This window comes from Oncorhynchus mykiss, chromosome 11, assembly GCF_057628025.1.
Source record: "Oncorhynchus mykiss isolate SJ-2025 chromosome 11, ASM5762802v1, whole genome shotgun sequence".
NCBI classification, from domain to species: Eukaryota; Metazoa; Chordata; class Actinopteri; order Salmoniformes; family Salmonidae; genus Oncorhynchus; species Oncorhynchus mykiss.
In genome coordinates this window covers 52,307,051-52,318,902 of record NC_143032.1, presented here as the reverse complement: position 1 = coordinate 52,318,902, position 11,852 = coordinate 52,307,051, and the positions used below count along the sequence as shown (strand labels likewise).

Sequence of the window (11,852 nt, the reverse complement as noted above, 5' to 3'; positions counted from 1 at the left end):
CGGATCATGTGAGGCACCTCGTTTTCATAAGGAACGTGGGGTAAGGTAATACAAAAGAAAAACTTAAACGCGCAATGGCAAACCAATCGAGGAGGATAAACCAGATACATGCATCTGTTTTATTTGGAGCTTAATTGTAAGTGAGCTATGCAGTCATAGCCCGCCTCATAGCCCGCGTTATGCGAATGATGCGAATTGTTATTGCTCGACATTTGTACATGGTAAACTGGCTGTTTTTAAAGCTTAGCCCAGTGAAAAGGGATAGGCTATAGGCTACGTATATGTGGCCATTCAGCCAGAGGAAGACACATGGACAAATATTTGACATGGAAATATAAACTTTCTCCTTCATGTTTCATATCATTTGAAAATCTTGACAATTGAAAGCATGGGAAGTAACAAGGCGGGGACCAGCCAACAGAATATCTGAAGAAAAATACAATCATTTTATTTTTGAATGTTTGTTGAATATTCTCTTGAACATTACACACACCGAAAGGAACTCGTGGCTGGAACAACTGTGTGTTGTGATGCTTTTTCTCTATCTTTTATCTAGTCTAAGTTTTGATTTTTTCAGTAAGATCTCTGCGATTGTAGAATGGCTCGATTCGAAGAGGAACTATCTAATCGGCGTGGAGGGGTCTGTCAAGCGGGCCCACCAAGGGGGGCAGGTCGGCCAGCAGGCCCCCCAAGCGGCCCTAGGGTGTACAAACAATCAATGGCCCAAAGAGCCAGGACAATGGCCATTTACAACCCCATCCCTGTCAAGCAGAGCTGTCTTACTGTCAACCGGTCTCTCTTCATCTTTAGTGAGGATTGTATCATACGGAAATATGCCAAAAAGATTACAGAATGGCCATATCCTTTGTTGCTTTAAACAACCTAGCCTATTTCTCATACCATTACATTATTTTATTATAACATTATAGGCCTACTTGGGTTTTAATGGCTTGACGTTATTAAGCACAGGGGGCAAGGTTCCAGACTACAGGGCATGATTATCTAAGTTAATTTAATGTAGCCAATGAGAAGATATGGCATGGAGGACAACCAGTTGTTGACTGGACTTTGTAATACAGTATAACCACTCTCAGTAGGCCTGTATAGCCATATCCACTCTCTCAGACCCACTCCAATAGGTTATTGTAGGTGATATTGTTTCCTTTTTCGGCAAGATTCCTGTTTTCTCCAGCTTTTGGCATCCTCTCTCTGGTAGGCCTACATGCAGCTAAGTTACCTACCAAGAACCTGTCAGACTGGTGTTTCTGATCTGTGGCATAAATCTGATCGGTGGCCACAGAACAATTAACATGAAGGCTGGAGGTGTATTTTTTCTCCCTTTTTCAACCCAAATGGCAGTGCAGTGAAAATCTTGTCAGCAGGATAATTTGATTGGTTTTGTAAAGCACCATAAATTATTGGTGAGGCCTATACTTATTTTACTTTCTTCTTGCCTAATGTATTTGATTCCGGTATATGGGCTAAGTAAACAAGCTTGTGTGATAGTCTGCTCAGGGGACTATGCCACTGTTAGGCTACATATCAAATAACTGCTGTATCGATCCGTTTGTTTCTCAGACCAAGTCTCTCCTAGCAACGTTTCGGCACAAGCACTCTCCAAGGTGCTGAATCTACCCATGTGCAAAATGCTGCTCAACAGTAGGCCTAAATGGCAAGCTAGCGGGAAGGCTGTCTAATAAACAGATACAATCTATTCTGCGTGCGTGTCCCATCAAAACAATAAGCCATGAGAATAAATGGAAATGAGTTGTGCATTTGGCCTAGTTTACAAAACCAATTTGTTTCTTTTAAGGCAAAATGTATCATTATTGCCGTTTATGTCCATAAAATGCTAGGTAGAAGTATATTGAAAAAAAAGATCCACCTGTTGATATGATATATTTTGTATAATTTACCAAATGAGGGATATCCTCTGCAGCTTGTGAAACCTGTGCATCAGTGGAGGCTGCTAACGGGAGGACGGCTCATAATAAATGGTAGGAACGGGGCAAATGGAATGGCATCAAACACCTGGAAACCATGTGTTTGATGTATTTGATACCATTCCACTGATTGCCACAAACCTATTTGTGCTGTGCTTAGGCCTCCTAGAGAAACAGTCAACCCTGAAGCATATTTCATGAGATTGGGTAAATGAACCTGTGAGGTATTGCAATTCATTTACATTAATTTGTGTAATCGCATCCATTACTTAACGCTGGTGCTGTGTAAACATTTCTCAACCTTTAGCTTACCTGTTTATTTCCAAGCCCCTTTCACAGTATTTTTCTCCCTTGAGTTAGATTCTAGGTTCATGGGAGCCATTGTAGCAAGAAAGTCCTGAGCTGCCCTAAGCCAGTGAATTATGTGTTTTTATCTGTTGATGTACTGTAGCCCATTGCCTGAGGTAAGACCCTAGTCCTCTGTGCACCACAGTCTCCAGAAGAGATAGCCTCCATAAACAACCATGCGATGACATGGACAGCAGCAACTGAGACATCATGTAAGTCAGCAACTGATAAATCACTCAGTTCCCTCAGTCATATTTAGTGTTGAGATCCAGTTCAACAGATAAATCACTCAGTTCCCTCAGTCATGTTTAGTGTTGAGATCCAGTTCAACTGAAAAATGACATTTTGGAAAAAAAGGTGCTATCTAGAACCAAAAAGGGTTCTTTAGCTGTTCCCATAGGATAACCCTTTAAAGAACGCCTTTTGGTTCCAGGTAGAACCCTTTTGGATTTCATGTAGAACCCTTTCCACAGAGGGTTCTACATGGAACCCAAAATAGTTCTACCTGGAACCAAAAATGGTTCGCCTTTTTGGAACCCTTTTTTATAAAAGTGTAACTTCTTACGGCATGTGTGCTTTGCCATTAGGCTTCAGCTCTTGTATAAATTGGGTTAACCTACCTACTGTTGAGGAGCTTTTTAATATGGTCATTTTACTTCCTCTAGGTCCCATTCTTCTGTTTCTTCATCTTCCTCCTCCTCCTCCTCATCTTCTTCTTCTGTTAGAATGTATTTCAGATCTTAGGTACTGTATGCCTAACATTACACAGTATTTTTCTTAACTGTCTCACTCCATTTGAATACCTGATCCTGGCCACCATTATAGCCAACTGCATCGTCCTTGCCTTGGAGCAGCACCTACCAGCCGGCGACAAGACCCCCATGTCAGAGCGCTTGGTAAGTGACCATTGCATGGGTCATATGTGCCATACCAATATTATATCATATTTGATCATTGGTTAACTACACTCTTCTCTCCAAGTGAAAAATAGGTGTCAGTCATTATATTCTCACATACAGGAATAACATATATACAGTGGCTGGTGAAAGTATTAACCCCCCATTTTTCCTATTTTGTTGCCTTACAACCTGGAATTAAAATAGATTTTGGGGGGGTTTGTATCATTTGATTTACACAACATGCCTACCACTTTGAAGATGCAAAATATTTTTTGTGTGTAAAACAAACAAGTAATAAGACAAAAAAACTGAAAACTTGGAGTGTGCATAACGATTCACTCCCCCCCCAAAGTTAATACTTTGTAGAGCCACCTTTTGCAGCAATTGCAGCTGCAAGTCTATTGGGGGTATTTCTCTATAAGCTTTTAACATAACATCTAGCCACTGGGATTTTTGCCCATTATTCAAGGCAAAACTGCTCAAGCTCCTTCAAGTTGGATGGGTTCCGCTGATGTACAGCAATCTTTAAGTCATACCACAGATTCTAAATTGGATTGAGGTCTAGGCTTTGACTAGGCCATTCCAAGACTTTTAAATGTTTCCCCTTAAACCACTCAAGTGTTGCTTTAGCAGTATACCTAGGGTCATTGTCCTGCTGAATGTGAACCTCCGTCTCAATCTCAAATCTCTTGAAGACTGAAAAAAGGTTTCTCTCAAGAATTTCCCTGTATTCAGCACCATCCATCATTCCTTAAATTCTGACCAGTTTCCCAGTCCCTGCCAATGAAAAACAAACCCACAACATGATGCTGCCACCACCATGCTTCACTGTGGGGATGGTGTTCTTGGGGTGATGAAAAGTGTTGGGTTTGCACCAGACATAGCTTTTTCCTTGATGGCCAAAAGCTGAATTTTAGTCTCATCTAACCAGAGTACCTTCTTCCATATGTTTGGGGAGTCTCTTACATGCCTTTTGGCGAACACCAAATGTGTTTGTTAATTTTCACTTTAAGCAATGGCTTCTCTACCATAAAGCCCAACTCTGTGGAGTGTACGTCTTAAAGTGGTCCTATGGACAGATACTCCAATCTCCGCTGTGGAGCTTTGCAGCTCCTTCAGGGTTATCTTTGGTCTTTGTGTTGCCTCTTTGATTAATGCCTGGTCCGTGAGTTTTGGTGGGCCGCCCTCTCTTGGCAGGTTTGTTGTGGTACTATATTCTTTCCATTTTTTAATAATGGATTTAATGGTGCTCTGTGGGATGTTCAAAGTTTCTGATATTTTTTATAACCCAACCCTGATCTGTACTTCTCCACAACTTTGTCCCTGATCTGTTTGGAGAGGTCCTTGGTCTTTATGGTGCCGCTTGCTTGGCGGTGCCCCTTGCTTGGTGGTGTTGCAGACTCTGGGACCTTTCAGAACAGGTGTATATCCTGTTCGGGCTAGGTATCCCGCTAGCGGGACAACTTCCGGTGAAACTGGAGGGCGTGCAATTCAAATAAATAATCCTAAAAATGATGGTTATTAAACATTTAGGTACATACAAGTGTCTTATATCAGTTTAAAGCTTACATTCTTGTTAATAGAAGTCTACTGTACGATGTACAGTAGCCATTACAGCGAAAGCAGGCCATGCGATTGTTTGAGGACGGCGCCCCACATCAAAATATTTTTCCACCGGAACAGGTTTTCTAAATTCACAAATAGCGATTAAATATTCACTAACTTTTTGAAAATCTTCCTCTGACTTGTCATCCAAAGGGTCCCAGCTATAACATGTAGTGTTGTTTTGTTAGATAAAATCCTTCTTTATATCCCAAAAAGTCTGTTTAGTTGGCGCCATCAATTTTAGTAATCCACTCGTTCAACATGCAGAAAAAGGAATCTGAAAATCTACCGCTAAACTTTCTTTCAACAAGTCAAAATACATTTCTATTTACTCCTCAGATACCCTAAAATGTAATCAAATTATAATATTTCTTACGGAAAGAAGTATGTTCAATAGGAAACTTTAGCAGGTGCGTTTTGTCTTCATTGTGCGCCCAAACACGAATTCCCAAGACTGTGTCCCTGTACTAAAACTCATATTTCTTATTTGTTTTGGAAGTTACAAGCCTACAATGCTGACACCCTGTGGAAGCCATAGGAATTGCATCCTGGGAGCTGGAATTCAGAATGCCCCTATACTTTCCATCGTAAGAGCTTGGTCTCTCAAAAAAAAAGATTCCTGTTGGTTTTCCTATGGATTTTCTCCTACCATATCTATTGTGTTATAGTCTCCTACATTATTTTAACATTTCTACAAACTTCAAAGTGTTTTCTTTGAAATGGTACCAATTATATGCATATCCTGGCTTCAGGGCATGAGCAACAGGCAGTTTACTTTGGGCATGTCAGTCAGGCGGAAATTGAGAAAAAAGGAGCCCTAAGAAGAAATCTACTGAGATCATGTGACAGATCATGTGACACTTAGATTGCACACAGGTGGACTTTATTTAACTAATTATATGACTTCTGAAGGTAATTGGTTGCACCAGATCTTATTTAGGGGCTTCATAGCAAAGGGGGTGAATACATATGCACGCACCACTTTTCAGTTTTTATTTATTTTTTGAAACAAGTTATTTTTTAAATTTCACTTCACCAATTTGTGCTATTTTGAGTATGTCCATTACATGAAATCCAAATAAGAATCCATTTAAATTACAGGTCGTAATACAACAAAATAGGAAAAATGCCAAGGGGGGTGAATACTTTTGCAAGGCACTGTACAGTACTTGTATTGCAGATTTGAATGACACAACCTATCAGCAGTTTTTTTTTTTGGGGGGGGGGGGTTACCCATGCAGGCAGCTGGGGTTTCTCACCAGTTGTCCTCAGTCAGCTAACCAGTATCACACAGAGGTGACTTTGATCCCCCTGCTTACAGACACTTTAGGCTCCCTATTGAACTCTGTTGTTAAGTCTTGCCATTAAAAGGGTCAATGCTGTGAGCTCCTCCACCCAATCATATAGACTTAGCTGGTTGGGGCACGCTGGTTGTTTTAAGAATTAAATGTCACTCCCTTCAGGCAAAGTGCCTCACAGCTGCACCCACTAATTGATCCGCTCCCCCAGATAGACCAAGGCTCTGTCTGAAATATTGACACGACTCACTCCATCGTGATATTAACCCATTACATTACTTTTTAACTCACATTCAGCCCAAAAATCACATTATAAACTAATGATGATGGATATCAATGGTCACTTACATTCTCAGCCTCTCTTGTCTTAACAGGACGACACAGAGCCCTATTTTATTGGAATATTTTGTTTTGAAGCTGGCATTAAGATCATCGCCCTTGGCTTTGCGTTTCACAAAGGCTCCTATCTCCGGAATGGCTGGAATGTAATGGACTTTGTGGTGGTGCTAACAGGGTGAGTACTGAGCTAATGGCTCATGCTAAATGTTCACACTGCTTTAAAATGACAGACCTGATCCTGAGTAGATTAATGAGAAAGCACAATGTTAATGTGTGTGGTGTGTGTGTTGTGTTGTGTGTTTCATTTAACATTTTGTATGATCATGATGAATCGTGATGCACTGGAGACACTGGGAATGGCTAAAATTCCTTAGATCGATCATCCTTTTCTTTTAGACATAACTGTATATATGCATGAGAATGGCGCCCGAAGGAGATGGCTGCCGGTTTACAATCCCGTAACCAATTGTACATGTTTTTTCACGTTATTTGTAACTTATTTTGTACATAATGTTTCTGCCACCGTGTCTTATGACCAAAAAGAGCTTCTAGATGTCAGGACAGCAAATACTCACCTCATACTGGATGAATACTTTTTCATCAACGAGACGGACGGGAAGGATTTAATTCAGACGCCCAACAAGGCCCTCATCCCCGTCATTCGCAGGAGAAAGAGACAGAGGTATCGTGGACGAAGGTTTGGGTGCCTTGTAGGGATCCATCGCCGAGAGGGTCATCTACCTTTACCATCGGTCCTATTAGCCAAAGAACAATCAAACGATAGTAAAATAGACAAACTACGATCATGTATATCCTACCAACGGGACATTAAAAACTGTAATATCTTATGTTTCACTGAGTCGTGGCTGAACGACAACATGAATAACATACAGCTGGTGGGTTTGAAGTTTTTTAGGCAGGATAGAACAGCGGCCTCTGGTAAGACAAGGGGTGACGGTCTATGTATATTTGTAAACAACAACTGGTGCACGAAATCTAAGGGAGTCTCAAGGTTTTGCTTGCCTGAGGTAGAGTGTCTCAAGATAAGCTGTAGACCACACTATTTACCAAGAGAGTTTTCATCTATATTCTTATTAGCTGTCTATTTACCTCCACAAACCAATGCTGACACTAAGACAAGACTCAATGAGCTGTACACGGCCATAAGCAAACAGGAAAACGCTCATCCAGAGGCGGAGCTCCTAGTAGCCGGGGACTTTAATGCAGGGAAACTCAAATCCGCTTGACCTAATTTCTACCAGCATGTTAAATGTGCAACCAGAGAAAAAAAAAAACTCTAGACCACCTTTACTCCACACACAGAGACCTGTACAAAGCTCTCCCTAGCCCTCCATTTTGGAAAATCTGACCATAATTCTATCCTCCTGATTCCTGCATACAAGCAAAAATTAAAGCAGGAAGCACCAGTGACTAGATCAATAAGAAAGTGGTCAGATGAAGCAGACGTCATCCCCACAGTGACTGTACTTGCATACCCAAACCAGAAGCCATGGATTACAGGCAACATCCACACTGAGCTAAAGGGTAGAGCTGCCGATTACAAGGAGTGGGACTCTAACCCGGAAGTTTATAAGAAATCCTGCTATGCCCTCAGACGAACCATCATACAGGAAAAGCGTCAATACATGACTAAGATTGAATCGTACTACACCAGCTCCGATGCTCGTCGGATGTGGCAGGGCTTGCAAACTATTACAGACTACAAAGAGAAACACAGCCAAGAGTTGCCCAGTGACACGAGCCTACCAGATGAGCTAAATTACTTCAATGCTTGCTTCGAGGCAAGTAACACTGAAACATGCATGAGAGCATCAGCTGTTCTTCATGACTGTGTGATCACGCTCTCCATAGCTGATGTGAGTTTACATACACTAAGTTGACTGTGCCTTTAAACAGCTTGGAAAATTACAGAAAAGAATGTCATGGCTTTAGAAGCTTCTGATAGACTAATTGACATCATTTGAGTCAATTGGAGGTGTACCTGTGGATGTATTTCAAGGCCTACCTTCAAACCCAGGGCCTCTTTGCTTGACATCATGGGAAAATAAAAATAAATCAGAAATAGGAGACCTCCACAAGTCCGGTTCATCCTTGGGATTAATTTCCAAATGCCTGAAGGTATCACATTCATCTGTACAAACAATAGTACACAAGTATAAACACCAAGGGACCATGCAGCCGTCATACCGCTCACGTACTTTGGTGTGAAAAGTGCAAATCATTCCCAGAACAACAGCAAAGGACCTTGTGAAGATGCTGGAGGAAAAAGGTACAAAAGTATCTATATCCACAGTAAAACGAGTCCCATATTGACATAACTTGAAAGGCCGCTCAGCAAGGAAGAAGCCACTGCTCCAAAACTGCCATTAAAAAGCCAGACTACGGTTTGCAACTGCACATGGGGACAAAGATCCTACTTTTTGGATAAATGTCCTCTGGTCTGATGACACAAAAATACAACTGTTTGGCCATAATGACAATCGTAATGTTTGGAGGAAAAAGGGGGAGGTTTGCAAGCCGAAGAACACCATCCCAAATGTGAAGCACGGGGGTGGCAGCATCATGTTGTGGGGGTGCTTTACTGCAGGAGGGACTGGTGCACTTCACAAAATAGATGGCATCTTGAGAAATTATAATTATGAGGATATTTTGAAGCAACATCTCTAGACATCAGTCAGGAAGTTAAAACTTGGTCGCAAATGGGTCTTCCAAATGAACATACTTCCAAAGTTGTGGCAAAATGGCTTAAGGACAACAAAGTCAAGGTATTGGAGTGGCCATCAAAGCCCTGACAACAAATTTGTGGGCAGAACTGAAAAAGCGTGTGCAGGCAAGGAGGCCTACAAACTTGACTCAGTTACACCAGCTCTGTCAGGAGGAATGGGCCAAAATTCGCCCAACTTATGTGGGAAGCTTGTAGAAGGCTACCCGAAACATTTGACCCAAGTTAAACAATTTTAAAGGCAATGCTACCAAATACTAATTGAAACTTCTGACCCACTGGGAATGTGATGAAAGAAAAAGAGGCTGAAATAAATCCTTCTCTCTACTATTATTATGACATGTCACATTCTTAATATAAAGTGGTGATCCTAACTGACCTTAGACAGGGAATTTTTTACTAGGATAAAATTTCAGGAATTGTGAAAAACTGAGTTTAAATGTATTTGGCTAAGGTGTATGTACACTTCCGACATCAACTGTATGTGAGAATGCTATTCGTTGACTACAGCTCAGCGTTCAACACAATAGTGCCCTCAAAGCTCATCACTAATCTAAGGACCCTGGGACTAAAGACCTCCCTCTGCAACTGGATCCTGGACTTCCTGACGGGCCACCCCCAGGTGGTAAGGGTAGGTAACAACACATCCGCCACGCTGATCCTCAACACAGAGGCCCCTCAGGGGTGCGTGTTCAGTCCCCTCCTGTACTCCCTGTTCACTCATGACTGCATTTCAAGGCACGACGCCTACACCATCATCAAGTTTGTCGATGACACAACAACGATGAGATTGACCTCCTCCCTGTAGGCTGAGATCTGGCAGTGTGGTGCCAGGACAACAACCTCTCCCTCAATGTGATCAAGACAAAGGAGATGATTGTGAACTACAGGAAAAAGATGACAGAGCACGCCTCCATTCTCATCGACGGGCTGCAGTGGCGCAGGTTGAGAGCTTCAAGTTCCTTGGTGTCCACATCAAAAGGTTTTTACATTTGCAACATCGAGAGCATCCTGACTGGTTGCATCCCTGCCTGGTATGGCAACTGCTCATCCTCCGACCGCGTATGGCCCTGTACATCACTGGGGCCAAGCTTCCTGCCTTTCTGGACCTCTATACCAGGCGGTGTCAGTGGAAGGCCCTAAAAATTGTCAAAGACTCCAGCCACCCTAGTCATAGACTGTCCCCTCTGCTACCGCACGGCAAGTAGTACCGGAGCGCCACGTCTAGGTCCCACTTCTATTACCACTTTGTTTTCTTAACTTCTTATAGCATTGTTGGTTAAGGGCTTGTAAGTAAGCATTTCACTGTTGTATTTGGCGCATGTGACAAATAACATTTTATTTTATTTGCAGCGGTAAAACAAATATCGTCTAGAATAGTTATTCAGGGCAACATTACAGGATGCTATGTTAAACTTTACCATAGAAAGGCAGTATATTTGTAAAAAAAAGAAGAGGGCCACAAAAGTAGAAGCGCTTGCACTGAGAGAGGAGCTTGCGTATTGGAGCTAGAATATCAGTGAGGCAATAGGAGTGGAACTATGGGTGGGAGAGGAGCATGAGGTAACTACCGTAGGCTTTCAGTGAGGGACCATGAGGGAAAAGATGAAGGGGACGAGGAGAGAGTGGAGGAGACTGGAGGAGGGGTAATGATGAGGATGCTGTTACGCTGGAGAGAGTCCTCGGGGAGTTGCTCGCATCACCAGGGAGTGTCCTGGCTTGCTGTACCTATTGACTCTGACATTTATTTGGCCCATCTATTGGGGCTTACATCAGCTTTGATACCTAATTGCAATAAACCAATTCTCTGGAAGCCCTACTCCACCCACTTGGAAGTCAATCTCAGTGTTCCAACCTTTTGTTCTTGCTCAGTGGACGTACGGGGAACCAACCGGGGGCAATGTAATACGACCAATTCCTGGAACTGGTCTTGTTTCAGAGTAACCGTCACACAGAGCCGTGTGTGTGAGAGAGAGCTGTAGAGACAAAGGCAGCAAGCGGTCTGTCTGTCAATACAGTGTGTTAGGGAAAGGTTAGGGCTATTGACAGCTTGTCACAGCCTCTACATGGACCTGTCACCATCACTGAACACACAGGGCATCATTCTGCTCTGCTTCCATATTCACTGCCACTACTTGTGGATAGGGCTGCATGGGGAGGAAGGAGGGGAGGCAGGGCTGATTGAAATTGGGGCAGAGCAGCCTGACATGATAACCATAACTGAAGGGCTGTGGTGGATGAGAGCCTTTACACGAGCAGTCTGGCCCTGTTATCAGTGCCATGCTACAGTGAGTGATTGATCCATGGTGTCAGTCTCTGACAGCTATTGGATCACCATGTGCTGCATGCACATCAAAGCGCTGTATGCTATCCCTATGGCTGTAACTACAGGGTGTACCTAGCAGGAAACCAATCGCCATAGTAATTACCATTGCTGCCTCACTGATTATTAATGAAACCCATTCTTACCATTCCCTAGGATATGAGTACTTGAAGCAGGTATAAAGTCAATACCAAAGACGCCATACATTTCAGATCAGTTACAGCTACCGTATAAGTAAAAGCAGTGATTGTGTACCATAACGTTAGTTGTGAATTGTCTATTTTTAACAGTATTGTGTACAAATAGTGTTCTGTTAATGGTGATGAATGTATTAAGAAGATGAAGATCTTGCAC

General features: G+C 42.4%; 1 protein-coding gene across 1 annotated transcript in view; it reads left to right on the top strand.

The window, feature by feature from the left end:
* Window positions 1–489: 489 nt before the first annotated feature.
* LOC118936269 (voltage-dependent N-type calcium channel subunit alpha-1B) overlaps window positions 490–11,852 on the top strand; it is a 146,754-nt gene continuing 135,391 nt past the window's right edge. The window contains exons 1-3 of the mRNA XM_090190400.1: window positions 490–858; window positions 3,082–3,187; window positions 6,468–6,607. Of these exons, the coding sequence (XP_090046526.1) occupies window positions 599–858; window positions 3,082–3,187; window positions 6,468–6,607 (506 nt within the window). The 5' untranslated portion in view covers window positions 490–598. The remainder of the gene's footprint in view (window positions 859–3,081; window positions 3,188–6,467; window positions 6,608–11,852) is intronic.